At 50.3% G+C, this 14,252-nt stretch overlaps 2 protein-coding genes across 3 annotated transcripts in view; both read left to right on the top strand.

Annotated features, from left to right (window-relative positions):
* Positions 1 to 76: 76 nt before the first annotated feature.
* LOC122480467 (cytochrome P450 4A11-like) lies at positions 77 to 11,194 on the top strand. Its single transcript, XM_043574908.1, has 12 exons — positions 77 to 1,155; positions 3,762 to 3,903; positions 4,556 to 4,600; positions 5,285 to 5,412; positions 6,330 to 6,454; positions 6,824 to 6,978; positions 7,425 to 7,531; positions 7,617 to 7,807; positions 7,904 to 8,037; positions 9,326 to 9,390; positions 9,539 to 9,615; positions 11,018 to 11,194. The coding sequence occupies exons 1-12, from the start codon at positions 961 to 963 to the stop codon at positions 11,184 to 11,186; spliced, it is 1,533 nt and encodes a 510-aa protein (XP_043430843.1). The 5' UTR covers positions 77 to 960; the 3' UTR covers positions 11,187 to 11,194.
* Positions 11,195 to 12,623: 1,429 nt separating this feature from the next.
* LOC122480462 (cytochrome P450 4A11-like) overlaps positions 12,624 to 14,252 on the top strand; it is a 32,888-nt gene continuing 31,259 nt past the window's right edge. For both annotated transcript variants that reach the window (XM_043574899.1, XM_043574897.1), the window contains exon 1: positions 12,624 to 13,702. In XM_043574899.1, coding sequence (XP_043430834.1) covers positions 13,508 to 13,702 — 195 coding nt within the window. In that variant the 5' untranslated portion in view covers positions 12,624 to 13,507. The remainder of the gene's footprint in view (positions 13,703 to 14,252) is intronic.

Genomic DNA, 14,252 nt, shown 5'->3' with positions numbered 1-14,252 from the left:
TAGTGCCCATCCCCTTCTCTAGCACTCTACCTGGTGAACTCCTATTCTCCCTTGAAGGTCCCATTCTCCTGTTTTGTTTTCTCTTTCCCTGGTAGGGCCTGGCCCACACTTCACTCTTTCAGTACAGGCTTTATTGTGTTTTCCTGTAAGGTTAGTTCTCTGCCTTTGCCTAGCAGATAGTGAGCTCAAGAACATTGGCTGAGTGCATGAGTGACTGCATGAATATGCATTCCTGGGAGGAACTTGGGAAAGGGATGATTACCCAACCTTAGAGAAAGAGAAACTGAGGTTCAGGAAGTCAATGTCATTGGCTTCCTAAGTCATGAGTGTGCCCTGGGGCTGGAGATCTGAGTCTCTGGCAGGTGATCTGTCTGCTGGCCCATTCGGCCCCAGGCAAAACTAGTGAGTGGATAGTGACAAGCATGGGGAACATTGCTGAGGCAGCTGAGGCAGGTGGTCGGGAGAACCCCTGATTCTAATCCCAGCTGGCACTCTCAATGGCAGTTCTCCTGTGGCCACATCACACAAGCTCCCTGTAAGACTTTTGCTTTCTGAAAAGGGATAATATTCCCAGCAAGCACATGTTCTCAACTTTATAACTGAACGGAGGTCTTCTATCAGTTTGTTTGCAGGGCTCTTGTCTGTTTGCAGCCAGCCATGTTGTGGCACTAAGTACAGCTGGCACTTAGCAGGTGCTCCTGAAATATTGAATGAATAATAGGGAGAAGGCCAAGTGGGAGTTTGCTGACTGCTGTCTGCAGAGAAAGCTTTCCTGCCACTGGTTCCAAAGGGGGATCCTCACAGTTAATGAACACTGGAGGCCCAGTTTAACCTCTGCCCCCTCCATTTACCCTCCCTCCAGGTGGGCAGGGCAATCCTACCTGGACTGACAAAGCTGGGGCGCTCAGGGGAGGTCAGCTACAGTCAGGGACAGTCAGAGGATTCAGCTGTCCCTGCACCATGAGTGTCTCTGTGCTGAGCCTCACCAGACCCTTGGGCAGTGTCTCTGGACTCCTGCAAGTGGCCTCTCTGCTAGGCCTGGCTCTGCTGTTGCTCAAGGCAGCACAGCTCTACCTGCACAGGCAGTGGCTGCTCAAAGCAGTCCAGCACTTCCCATCCCCTCCTTCCCATTGGCTCTTCGGGGACATCCAGGAGGTAGGAAGGGGCTGGCCGGGGGTTGGGAGGACAGAGCAGGCCTGGATTCTCAGAGCATCCTCTTGGTCAGCAGATATATCCCACACAGGCTTCTTGGGTGACAGCACGTGGGTCTAGCTTACCTCTCAGACCTCAGTGCCCCAAGCCAGCCCTGGAGCTCAGCCCCTCCAAGGAAGCCTGTGCTAGTGCCCTCAGGCCAGTCTGACCCTCTTTCCTTAGGCAGATCCGCAGGCTGTTTTGTAGCTTGGCTCTTTGAGGACAATGGCTGCTCCTTCCTGAGTCTTCCCCTTCAGGCTGAGCAACCTTGCCTCTTCTCTCACAACAGGCTTCCTGATGCTTCCCTGCCCAGCCACTCAACCCCATCCTCTCAGCTTGGCCCTGAGATGACTGGGACTCAGACCATAGACAGGAATCTCAGAAGGTGCAGATTACAGGAAAACAGGGTCAACTGCTGGACTGGGGATCACGTCAGGTGTAGGGAACAACCAGGTTGGGTGCCTGAGACTGTGGATGTTCCAGACTGGTGGTGTCAGTGCTACAACCCTGACAAGTCACTGGCACACAGGAGAAGGTTCCCAGGATGGGGCAGGTAAAGAGCACTCACACTGAGCTCCACCATTAACAGAATCTGTTTCCACATCAGCTCTCATTCCCCAAACCCGGCACCATGTAATCCATGGGCTGAGGATGTCACCTCCTTCCAGTACCCCGGTGGCCAGCTCAGAGCTGACCCCAAGGGATGCTTGACTCAGGTTGTGCAGTGACAGAGGAAGGAGCAGCTTGGGGTGACTGGGTGGGAGACAGCACCTACCCAGCCAGTTCTGTCAGCACTGGTCCCCGAGGGAGGGTTACAGGAAGGGGGGCACTTGGAGAGGGGCTCACTAGTGGGGTGTGGATTGAACAAGCCTAGGAGGTGGGGTGTTGCAGAGAGCGGAGACCGGTCTTTTCTTAGAGAAGGAGGCAGAGCGATTTCAACCGAGTGGCGCCAGAGATGGAAACTTCATGTCAGTCACAGGGAGACAGCCAGAGCCCAGTTCCTTCCTGCACATTTTTGCACTAATGACTTCCAGATTATTTGTCCAGGTGGAGAAATTGGGACCTTTTGTTAGATGCAGTTGTCACCTTCCCGAGCTGGGATTTGACATAAGGAACTAAAAAACTTCCTCCAGTGACTTTCCCATTAACTGACTGTATGTAGACTCTGTAAGCAGACAGGTTCTGCTACATAACGAATATTACTCCCGGTGCCCAATCATCTCTCATCGCCTGCTGACCTATCAGATATTGTAGCCAAATATTTCTTGTTTTTATAATTCTATCTGAAACCTTCCTTTATTCAATTCCTCTGTTATTGGCTAAGTCAGGAGTTAGAATGCCACCTGAGGTGAGTTAAAGCTAACCTTCAGGCAAGGTGACAAATCACAATGGGGACAGGGAAGCATGTGGTCTCTGAGCCAAGCTCTGTAGATTTTATCCTAGCTCTGCCACATACTCTATGCCTCTGTTTCCTCTGTAAAGTGGGGATGATGATGCTGATGATTACAGTCTCAAGCAAGTCATTCTAACCTGCATAATTGATAAAAATTGAAAATAACGTAATGCCTACGAAGGACAAGCATGCTGTGGGTCCACAAACTCGCTGCACTACCTAGGGGTGAAATCCACCAGGAACTATGAAAGGGGAACTGCAGGGTGGGTAATAGGTGAGTCAACAGCCCTATCTTTCCTCTCACCTGTCTCAGGTTGACTGCTAGCCAGTAGAGCCCACAATACCTGACCATTGTCTGTGCTGCTCTTTTGTTTCTATCCACCTTCTATCCTTGTGTCTCCCTTGCAGGACATTTTTCATGGCTGTAGCATTAGTGGAGCATGGCCTGCAGTGGGTGGCTGCAGCCTGAAGGCTAGTGGAGGCTGGAGGTGTTTGCCAACAGGGTACCCGCCACTGCCACCAGGGGCACCGTCTCCTCCTATGGGCACCTATCTCCACCATGGGCACCTATGAGAGTCTCACCTGGCCTCTGCTAGACCTGCTCAGGGACAGATGGCAGCCCCAAGTGTTTCTCCAGACAACTGAGAGACCAGTGGCCCTCAGAATGGCCCAGAGAGGGGAATAGCCAGGCATGGCACCATTTGGCTCCTTGGGGTCTCCTAGAGGAGGAGAGCATGTGATCAGAAGGAGGCATGTCACTGGGCAGAAACAGGACCCAGGGCCCCTGCTGTGCAGGTCTGAGGGGATCTTGGAGGACAAATTAACATAGCTTTGTGGTAAGAGGCTCCCACTGGATGGTCACTGCACTGGATCTAAGGAGAAGGGTAACCCATGATGGCCATGACCTGGGAGCACAGAGCAGGCCCCTTAAGTAATTGAAGGACACTTCAGGCTCTAAGGCCTGATTCTCTTCCCCGACTCCACTCCCACACTAGAACATAAGCTCACTGAATGTGGAATCTAGATCAGAACCTGTCTCATCAGAAACAGTTCCAAACTCCTAAGCACTGTGGATATCTAGAACTATCACCCTGTGGCCAGCCTACCTGCCACCACCACTCTAAGCAGTGCACCTACAGAGGAAGGCTTTATTGACTTGTCTTTCCCTCGGTTACAGTTCCAAGATGGCCAAGAGCTACAAGGGCTTCAGAAAAGGGCAGAGAAATACCCGTGCGCCAGTCCTCGCTGGCTGTGGGGGAGCAAAGTTACCCTCATAGTCTATGACCCGGACTACATGAAGGTGATCCTGGGGCGATCAGGTGAGAACTATCCCGCGTGTCTTCTGCTATGGCTCTTCCCTCTTGGGGATATTCCTTGGGGACTATGAAATTCTGGAAGAGAGTCATGGCTCAGCCTTCAGTACCCTCCAGCAACCATCCTTCTAGTGCACAAGCCAGCATAAGGCCAAATATAGATACTTAGATGGAATGCTTAAACAGCTGTGAGGGATTACATTTTCCTCTTTCTTTCTTTCTTTCTTTCTTTCCTTTCTTTCATCCCTCCCTTCTTTCTTTCTTTCTTTCTTTCTTTCTTTCTTTCTTTCTTTTCTTCTTTCTTTCACCACACTGATATGATCCCAGATCTCAAAGTCAATTTGCTGTCCGTGATGGCTGGTATTCAGAATCCCTGACTGTGGTGGGTCATAGAATGCCTGATTTCTATATTTCTTTGCTGATCACAGTCTCACTGGGGCTGTGCTATGGACCACTGAATCTGCCCTCCTAAGCCCAAGTTACCATCAGGAAAGGAAGTGAGTCAGGGCTTGGAGGCAACTGGGGAGTGGCTTATCACAAACTGCCAGCTTACAATCCTCAGGAAGAAATGAGGGCCACTGGCCTGGACCACAGCACCTCCTGGGGGCAGCCTGCCTTCCATGTTCCCCTCAGTCCTGTATGCCCTCTTAACTTTCAGACCCAAAGTCTCATGGCTTCTACAGATTCCTGGCTCCCTGGATAGGTAAGTACATTTAACCAGGACTATAGTCCACCTTCCTGTTTGCAAACAACTATCCATTTGGCCCAGATAAAACAAGACTGTAGTGACCGGCACCAAAGTCACACCCTCAACTCTGAAGTGAGCCTCGTTTCTCTTCTTCTGAAACAACTCTCACCTCTGGATGTCTGGGAGGCTCAGTAGGTTGAGGATGTCTCTTCATTTTGGTTCAGGTCATGATACCAGGGTCATGGAATTGAGCCCCACATTGGGCTCCACACCTAGCTTGGAACCTGATTAAGATTCTCTCTTTCTGCCTCTCTCTGCCCCTCTCCCTGGCTCACCATCTCTCCCTCTCCCTTTTCTCCTTCTCTCTCTCAAAAAAATACCCTCACCCCTTCCTAATGGTGGGGAGAGCTCTCCTGCAGCTCAGCTTCTTTCACATCACTTCACAGTCCTCGAGAATGATCTCAGCCTGACTTTTCACTGAAGTCCTTCTATGACCTGCGACCTGCTCGGTTTCAGCCTTGATCTCTCAGCTGTCATGACCACTTGCTGTGACCCAATACTTGCGTGGTCACCTTCCTGACATGCACTGGCCTTCCCAGACTTGCCCAGGATGCCCTTCTTCTCACACCCTGGGTTCCTCCCAAATTCCTAGACGACTCTTGGGAGTACCTCTCCCCACACACCCCCATTGTGGCCCAGGGTATGGTTTGCTCCTGTTGAATGGTCAGATGTGGTTCCAACACCGGCGGATGCTGACCCCAGCCTTCCACTATGGCATCCTGAAGCCCTACGTGGGGCTCATGGATGACTCTGTCCGCGTGATGCTGGTAAGTCCGTCCCGCGCTCACCTGCACACTCACACCCATAGCACAGTTCTCAGAGCCCACTCTCAGGCATGTGTGTCCCACAGACATCCATCAGGCACAGCACTTATATCTTACTAGGAGACAGGGCTCCCCAGGGTGGATGGGACAGGAAAGTTCCAGGCACAAGCTTGCCTCCACTCTGTGCTCATTGCCAACAAAAGAGAGAGTCATGGTGGATCCAGGGTCCATTCTCCTCCCCACTTGATGTCTTTGGCTTGGATAGGAAGAGCAGTCAATCCCCCTGGACAACAGGACAAGTGACCCTGGCTGGCCTGGCAGTAGCAGCTTCAGGATGTCACTGACATGGGCTCTGGGCTGGGGCTGAAGGTTTCTGCATGGATTTTAGCCACTCCATGGAGGGAAATGGAGACCAGGTCTCAACCCCCAGGTCTGGGTTGCACCATCATACCACCTCTGGGCAGAATCTTATTTCTCACTAACTGTGCTCAGCTGACATTTGATGAACAAAAGGAAATGTGGTCCCTGATATCCCTTCCTTAGGAATCCTGGTACTGATCCCTTAGCCTTTCTCCTGCCTTGACGCTTGCTCCCTAACGTGGGACTTGACTTGTTTCTTTTGTGTAGACCAAACGGCAGAAAACGTCCACCTTTTGACCCTTAGAAACATTTTGTGTTCTTCTAAAAGGTGGTTAGTGCCATAACTTGCTCCTAAGTTAAGAGAGATCATGATTAATTACATAGCAAAAGTTTCTGTGAAAATACTCATCACATTACAAACACTTATTTGCTATATTTCCTAAAATGCTAAAAACACAGCCACTTTAGAAAGAGAGGACATCCCATCAGAAGAGAGAGTCTAGCATTGTCAGCATGGGCCTTCTGGAGGAGTAGAGGATTAATGTGTCCCTACATCACAGGACAAATGGGAGGACCTCATCACACAGAACTCATATGTGGAGATCTTTGAGCATGTCTCCTTGATGACCTTGGACACCATTATGAAGTGCACCTTCAGCTACCAGGGCAGCCACCAAGCAGACAGGTCAGTGAAATTCTCAGGCACCAGGCCCTATTTCCTACCAACTGGCATGGACTTATCCTGGGAGGTAGGTAAGGCAGCTTGGGTGTTTCCCATCAACAACAGCAACATTGTGCAGAGAGCTCCAGGCCACAGTCAAATTCAGCCCACACCACACCTTCATTAGGCACAGATCCCTGATCCTTGCCACAGGGAAAAACTTGGCTGTCTATGTCCCTCGCAAAGGGCTGAGGGTCTCAAGAGCGTAAGAAAGAAATGGTGAATGCCTCGGATACCTGTCCCACTGATTGAGGAACCCTCACCCACAGCCCCAATCCACTCCAGGGCAGATGCCTGCCACCACTTAGGTCCTTTTGCATCCTTCCCATTCAGGATCTCCCAGTCCTACATCCAGGCCATTCAAGACCTGAGCAACCTGTTTTTTTCCCGAGTGAGGAATGTTTTCCACCAGGATGACATCATTTATAGGCTGACCCCTGAAGGCCGTTGGAACCACCGGGCCTGCCAGATTGCCCATCAACATACAGGTTGGACTCTAGCCCCTAGGCAGCTCGCCTCCTTCTTCAGAGACATCCCAAAGGGATTGGCCCCAAACACTCAGGCAGAGCTCTGTCCCTCCAAGGCCCCTCCAGAGGTTGGGACACACCCACACTGGGTACCCCCCTGGTGCAGGTTTTAGGATGCCAGTGCTGTGCCTGAGCTGATATTTGTCATCATGTGGGTGAAGGTTGAATGAAACTCCCTGCCAATGGCATTCAAACAGTGTCTCTCTGGGATGTGCTGTTGAGTGGCGACCCAACCCGCAAGCACATGGTGCTACAGCTCTCACCCTGACACGTACACCTATTACCACTCTCCTCCTGATCCAAATGGCACCCAGGCTGGGACAGCTGGGGGTAGGTGGGCCAAGGGGGTAGCTGTATCTGGGCACCCAGAGCTCTCAGCTCTGCCAGGGAACACTGTTCTGGGACAGACCGAGTGATCAAGCTGAGGAAGGCTCAGCTGCAGGAGGAGGGAGATCTGGAGAAGGTCAGGAGCAAGAGGCACTTGGACTTCCTGGACATCCTCCTCTTTGCCAGAGTGAGTGTGAGCAGGGGAGGCATGAGGCTTTGCCCACAAGCTTGGAGGAGGGAGACAAATCCTGCTGTGTCACCAATCTTCCCAGATGGAGGACAGCAGCAGCTTGTCTGACAAGGACCTCCGTGCCGAAGTGGACACGTTCATGTTTGAGGGCCATGACACCACAGCCAGTGGCATCTCCTGGATCCTCTATGCCCTGGCCACGCACCCTGAGCATCAGCAGAGGTGCCGGGAGGAAGTCCAGAGTCTCCTGGGGGATGGTACCTCCATCACCTGGTGAGTGCTCACGAGATGGGATTGCCCAGCCCACTCAACTGGAGAATTTCCTGCTTGGCAGAGTCTTGCCTGTCCTTCAGGGTAGCTTCGTTTCAGGGACCACCTAGACCAGATGCCTTACACCACCATGTGCATTAAAGAGGCACTGCGACTCTATCCACCAATTCCAGGCATTGGCAGAGTGCTCAACAAGCCCATCACTTTCCCTGATGGACGTTCCTTACCCAAAGGTATGAAGGTCACCACACTCACACAGCAACTCTGCAGGAACACATGGGACGTCAGTGGTCCACATGTCATGTGACAGTTCTCAATCACTCTGGTCATCTTTCATTCATAAATGGACACTTACTCTTTAGTTTGTATGAGGATAGAAAATGCCTGACACAGAGCCAGAGCACTGCCAAAGTGTCATAAAGGTTACTTCCCCTTCCTATCTATGGAGAATATATTCTATTTAGGTTTATTCTCCCAAATAACCTGTAAGGTGCATCTCAATTCTAAGATCTCAAAAGAACAGAATCCTAAGTTTCCAAACTTATTCAACAGAAACAGTCTATTACCATGAGATCCCATTGTTTTGTGACGCTACAGCATTCCCACTGAAGGCACTGACATTCTCTGATTTAAAACTGCATACTCCAGTTCCTGACTCCAAGTCTAAACTCATGGACCAATTCTGTCTTCGCTGTCGTATCTATTTGAGTATCCTGAAGATTTGACATGACATTTGGATAACCCTTTTGTGACAAATGCAAACAACTATATACATATCAGTTAAAATAAAAACGACTCAATACATTGCATCTTCTCTAAAAGGAGGTGTTGACTTCAGCAAGGGGCTTCAAAATTAGCATAAACTTCTAATATCCAGAGATTTGATGGCTAGAGAGAAAATCCCTCTGGGCCAGACAGAGCTGTTTTTCCTTCCCTGTGGGGTCGAGTCATTGAAGCAGATCAGGGAATCCACTGTCATTATTTTGACAGTCCAGTCAGTGGGGAGCCCTCAGATTGGTGGCAGAGAGTACCTGATGACCAGATCTGAGAATCCAGCCATGGTTGGAGGCCACCGTTGGCTCACCTCTGATCTGAACTCCAGGCCTGCCACACCCTAGCTGTGTGGATATAGGCAAGTAGCTTAGCCTCTCTGAGACTCTAGGTGCCTGATATGGACAATGGGGACATGAGTGCCTTCACTGGAGGGTTGTTGTGAGGATTGAATGAGTTCGTGCATATTACCCAAGGGCCTATGGATGCTACTTGATAAATGTGAGTTTTCTGTCACTTGAGTTGTTCCAAAAAGTAAGCCTCCTGTTCTTTCCTATTTCTCAGCCCAGGCATGGTTCTCTAGTAATGAGTGTACGGGTGCTTTCCTGGTCCACCCCATCTCTCTTGCAACACAGTCATTCCACTCACAATGATGAGCAGTGGCTTTCACTGTGGCTTCCAGGCTGTTTGTGCATGCACATGACTCCTCGTGGCATGGATATGATCCATCTTCTCTCTTGTCTCCCACAGGATTCCAGGTGTCCCTCTCCATTTATGCCCTTCACCACAACCCGAATGTGTGGCCAAACCCAGAGGTATGATGGCCTTGGGAGGAGGGGCTGGGATGAGCTCTCCAGACCAATGCATCCTCCTGTCCCATCTCTGGGTGGTCCATCTGGTGGCTGGTTGATAGGAAGGAGGGGCTTGACCACACCTGTCCTAGTCCTGGTGCTCCCTCTGCAGGAGTTTGACCCTTCACGGTTTGCACCGGGTTCTGCCCGACACAGCCATGCTTTCTTGCCCTTCTCAGGAGGAGCAAGGTGAGTTACTTGTACCAAGATGGGATTGGGGGCTGTTTTCTGGGTATACACCTGATGTTTGTGACTTCCTATGTTAATATGGGTGCCTACAGATATGCCGTTGCGTGTCTCTGTGCTAGGAAAAAGGTGCATCCCTGTCTATTTACAAAAGAAAGTTGGTAAGCACCACATGACCTGGAGACTTTGACCCATCGCTCATACCTAACCTGTAGCTACAATTCAGTGTCAGTGGCTGATCCAAAGCTCACTGCATTCTGGTATTTGATTCACTGTATGAGTAGGACTTTGCGCAATAGATTTTCTCACATGTTAATTTTCAACTGCTGTTGATTTCAAAGTCTGGATGGAATCAATAGACTTCTTTTGTGCACATTCTCAAGCCAGCCTTTCCTACTCAACTCGCCATTCTGTCCCCGCACTGAACCACTGACTTCTTTGCCTGTGTGTCCATTCTCAGCTGCCTTGCATATCTCAAATATTTAAGTCATACGTGGGGATGGTGACTGTAGCCTCTTAAGGGTTTCGTGAAGTATTCGACTAATCTGTGTGGCTGTTATGTTTGCATCTACCCACAAGAATTCTTGAATACATGGTAATGGTCATGTACTTGACAATTTTCCCAGTTGTCAAATCAGTATATATGGTCTGGGCTCTACACACATTAACATTACACTCAGTCCAACGCTGAGTGGGCAAATGTATGCAAATGAAGACATTAAACTGCTTTTGAGAGAAAAGCCTCTGTTTCATACATGACACATGGTATTTGAAAGTTTCCTGGAGTATAAAACATAAAGCAGACTTGAAGGGGCCGTGGAGCTGGGTGACTGTTCTCCAGAGTGGCTGCTGTGAAATCCTCCGATGCTGCTGAAATTGTCCTCTAAAGAGTAACTTCAGGAAACTTTCCAAGAGTTACTAGAAACAAGTTTTTTTCTGAATACATAAATCTATCATTCTTCAAATAGCGAATCCACTTTCACAGAACGGGCTTAGAGCCGATTATGTTTGCAGGTATTGGCTCTAGGATTTGGTTTCTCCCTGGGAATGAGTCCTTCCTCTTAGATGTTGGTGGAAGATGTGTGGCTGCCAGTGGAGACAGAAGAGGGCCAGACAACACTGCCAGAAATCACATTACTTGCCTGTGCGGCTCAGGGAGGTGACCCTCTTGTAAAAGGATCTTAGGCCTGCTGACAGCAGAGGTAGGAGTAGGAGTTAGTCCTGGAAGACTGTCGGCTTTGTCAAAGGTCAGGGGCAGAGTGTGAAGCAAGGCTTGGGTCGAGATGTGTGTGTGTCCGGGAAGGAAAGGGATTGGGGCCGGGCCCATGCAGGAGGGCCCTGCATGTGCTGTTCCCAGCAAGGGGATTGGGGCCACTTCTCATTTCCTTTTCCCTCCCTGACCCAGGAACTGCATCGGGAAGCAGTTTGCCATGAACGAGATGAAGGTGGCGGTGGCCCTGACCCTGCTCCGCTTTGAGCTGGCACCAGATCCTTCCAGGGTCCCTGTTTCCTGGCCAAGAATTGTGTTGAGGTCCAAGAATGGGATCCACCTGCATCTCAGGAAGCTCCTCTAAAATCTGTGCAGACAAGGATGAGCCCGAGAACCTCCTGCCTGCCATCCTGTCTTCCTGTCTGTGTCTCCCGTCCCCTGTCTTCTGCCTTCCTCACAACCTCCATGATCTCCCCCTCTTTCCCATCAGACTGTCTGCCCTTCTCTGTCTCACCCTTTTCCAAGACTCCTACTAGTTTTCTGTTACCCTCCTCCTACTTGGCTGTAGCCCTGACTGGGCGTGTAACTCTCGATTACGCACCTGTCCTCCAGCCTGTCTGGCCTCTCCTGTCGTTATTCTTCCTGTGCGCTGGTCTGTCCTGTACTGTTTTGTCTTGCTGGTTTCCCAAATGACACAAACTTAGCCCCTTAAGGGACTGGACAGACTGCCTGGCTTTGAACACTGGCTCTCCCTGTTACCAGTATATTGACCCTGGAAAGGCAACTAAGCTCTGGGTGCCTTGGTGTTCTCGTTCAGATTTTGAGATTTATTTGAAAAAATCTGTTTTGGGTTGGGGCACCTGGGTTGCTCAGTTGGTTAAGCATCCGACTTCGGCTCAGATCATGATCTCATGGTTCATGAGTTGGAAGTCCACATTGGGCTCTCTACTGTCAGAGCAGATCACACTTCCAATTCTGTCTCCCACTCTCTCTGCCTTTCTCCCACTTGGCTTTCTCTCTCTCTCTCTCTCTCTCTCAAAAATAAATAAACATTAAAAAAAATCTGTGTTAGAATGGTTGTGGATAAAATATATAATATTTTTTGCTCAGTGCCTAGAACATAGTAAGCAGTCAGTAAATGTTAGCTATTTACAAGTATATGCGCTCAACTATATAGAGGAAATCGAGGATTCAGAGAGGAAAAGACAGACTGACACACAGAATTCCGCTCCAAGTACCCACTTCCAACCTCCCTCCACAGGTTGTCCAGGTGTGCTAGGTGCCAAACTGGTGCTGGGCCAAGTAAGGGAAGGAGTAGTGTCCAAATTCCCTTGGCTGGGACCAGAGAGAATGGGAAGTGACCACAGAACTTGGGCAAGGTTGAGAGGAATGAGTAAAGTGGTTACGTACCCCTGGGTTGGACAGAAGCCCCGATTTAGAGGGAGAGGAATTCCAGTGCTGTGGGTTGTGTAATGAATCTCCTATCACGAAGTTGGGCAAAAGAGAAGGACTTTGGAGTTACAGTGAGACGGGTGAGGAACAGGGCAGAAGGAAAAGGGGACTCATGGAAGGTGCCTTCTAAAGAAATCCTCATGAAGATATTTTGTTTGTATTTTTCTGAATTTTGGGCCTAAAATTGACTTTGGAGAGGAGAATCAGGAACAAGTAAGAGATTAAATTGTCCTCATCAGAAATGTTTTCTTTCATAGGCTCTCCATGAGCCTTTAGTGCCCATCCCCTTCTCTAGCACTCTACCTGGTGAACTCCTATTCTCCCTTGAAGGTCCCATTCTCCTGTTTTGTTTTCTCTTTCCCTGGTAGGGCCTGGCCCACACTTCACTCTTTCAGTACAGGCTTTATTGTGTTTTCCTGTAAGGTTAGTTCTCTGCCTTTGCCTAGCAGATAGTGAGCTCAAGAACATTGGCTGAGTGCATGAGTGACTGCATGAATATGCATTCCTGGGAGGAACTTGGGAAAGGGATGATTACCCAACCTTAGAGAAAGAGAAACTGAGGTTCAGGAAGTCAATGTCATTGGCTTCCTAAGTCATGAGTGTGCCCTGGGGCTGGAGATCTGAGTCTCTGGCAGGTGATCTGTCTGCTGGCCCATTCGGCCCCAGGCAAAACTAGTGAGTGGATAGTGACAAGCATGGGGAACATTGCTGAGGCAGCTGAGGCAGGTGGTCGGGAGAACCCCTGATTCTAATCCCAGCTGGCACTCTCAATGGCAGTTCTCCTGTGGCCACATCACACAAGCTCCCTGTAAGACTTTTGCTTTCTGAAAAGGGATAATATTCCCAGCAAGCACATGTTCTCAACTTTATAACTGAACGGAGGTCTTCTATCAGTTTGTTTGCAGGGCTCTTGTCTGTTTGCAGCCAGCCATGTTGTGGCACTAAGTACAGCTGGCACTTAGCAGGTGCTCCTGAAATATTGAATGAATAATAGGGAGAAGGCCAAGTGGGAGTTTGCTGACTGCTGTCTGCAGAGAAAGCTTTCCTGCCACTGGTTCCAAAGGGGGATCCTCACAGTTAATGAACACTGGAGGCCCAGTTTAACCTCTGCCCCCTCCATTTACCCTCCCTCCAGGTGGGCAGGGCAATCCTACCTGGACTGACAAAGCTGGGGCGCTCAGGGGAGGTCAGCTACAGTCAGGGACAGTCAGAGGATTCAGCTGTCCCTGCACCATGAGTGTCTCTGTGCTGAGCCTCACCAGACCCTTGGGCAGTGTCTCTGGACTCCTGCAAGTGGCCTCTCTGCTAGGCCTGGCTCTGCTGTTGCTCAAGGCAGCACAGCTCTACCTGCACAGGCAGTGGCTGCTCAAAGCAGTCCAGCACTTCCCATCCCCTCCTTCCCATTGGCTCTTCGGGGACATCCAGGAGGTAGGAAGGGGCTGGCCGGGGGTTGGGAGGACAGAGCAGGCCTGGATTCTCAGAGCATCCTCTTGGTCAGCAGATATATCCCACACAGGCTTCTTGGGTGACAGCACGTGGGTCTAGCTTACCTCTCAGACCTCAGTGCCCCAAGCCAGCCCTGGAGCTCAGCCCCTCCAAGGAAGCCTGTGCTAGTGCCCTCAGGCCAGTCTGACCCTCTTTCCTTAGGCAGATCCGCAGGCTGTTTTGTAGCTTGGCTCTTTGAGGACAATGGCTGCTCCTTCCTGAGTCTTCCCCTTCAGGCTGAGCAACCTTGCCTCTTCTCTCACAACAGGCTTCCTGATGCTTCCCTGCCCAGCCACTCAACCCCATCCTCTCAGCTTGGCCCTGAGATGACTGGGACTCAGACCATAGACAGGAATCTCAGAAGGTGCAGATTACAGGAAAACAGGGTCAACTGCTGGACTGGGGATCACGTCAGGTGTAGGGAACAACCAGGTTGGGTGCCTGAGACTGTGGATGTTCCAGACTGGTGGTGTCAGTGCTACAACCCTGACAA

The sequence above is a fragment of the Prionailurus bengalensis genome, chromosome C1 (assembly GCF_016509475.1).
Source record: "Prionailurus bengalensis isolate Pbe53 chromosome C1, Fcat_Pben_1.1_paternal_pri, whole genome shotgun sequence".
Taxonomy (NCBI): domain Eukaryota; kingdom Metazoa; phylum Chordata; class Mammalia; order Carnivora; family Felidae; genus Prionailurus; species Prionailurus bengalensis.
This window is presented reverse-complemented; position numbering and strand designations above follow the sequence as displayed.

Bases quoted from the DNA above. Each gene is read 5' to 3' on its own strand.
- LOC122480467 (XM_043574908.1), top strand. From the start codon at position 961: ATGAGTGTCTCTGTGCTGAGCCTCACCAGACCCTTGGGCAGTGTCTCT. The intron at 3,904-4,555 runs GTGAGAACTATC...CTTAACTTTCAG, and splicing joins GGTGATCCTGGGGCGATCAG to ACCCAAAGTCTCATGGCTTC. The intron at 9,616-11,017 runs GTGAGTTACTTG...TCCCTGACCCAG, and splicing joins CCCTTCTCAGGAGGAGCAAG to GAACTGCATCGGGAAGCAGT.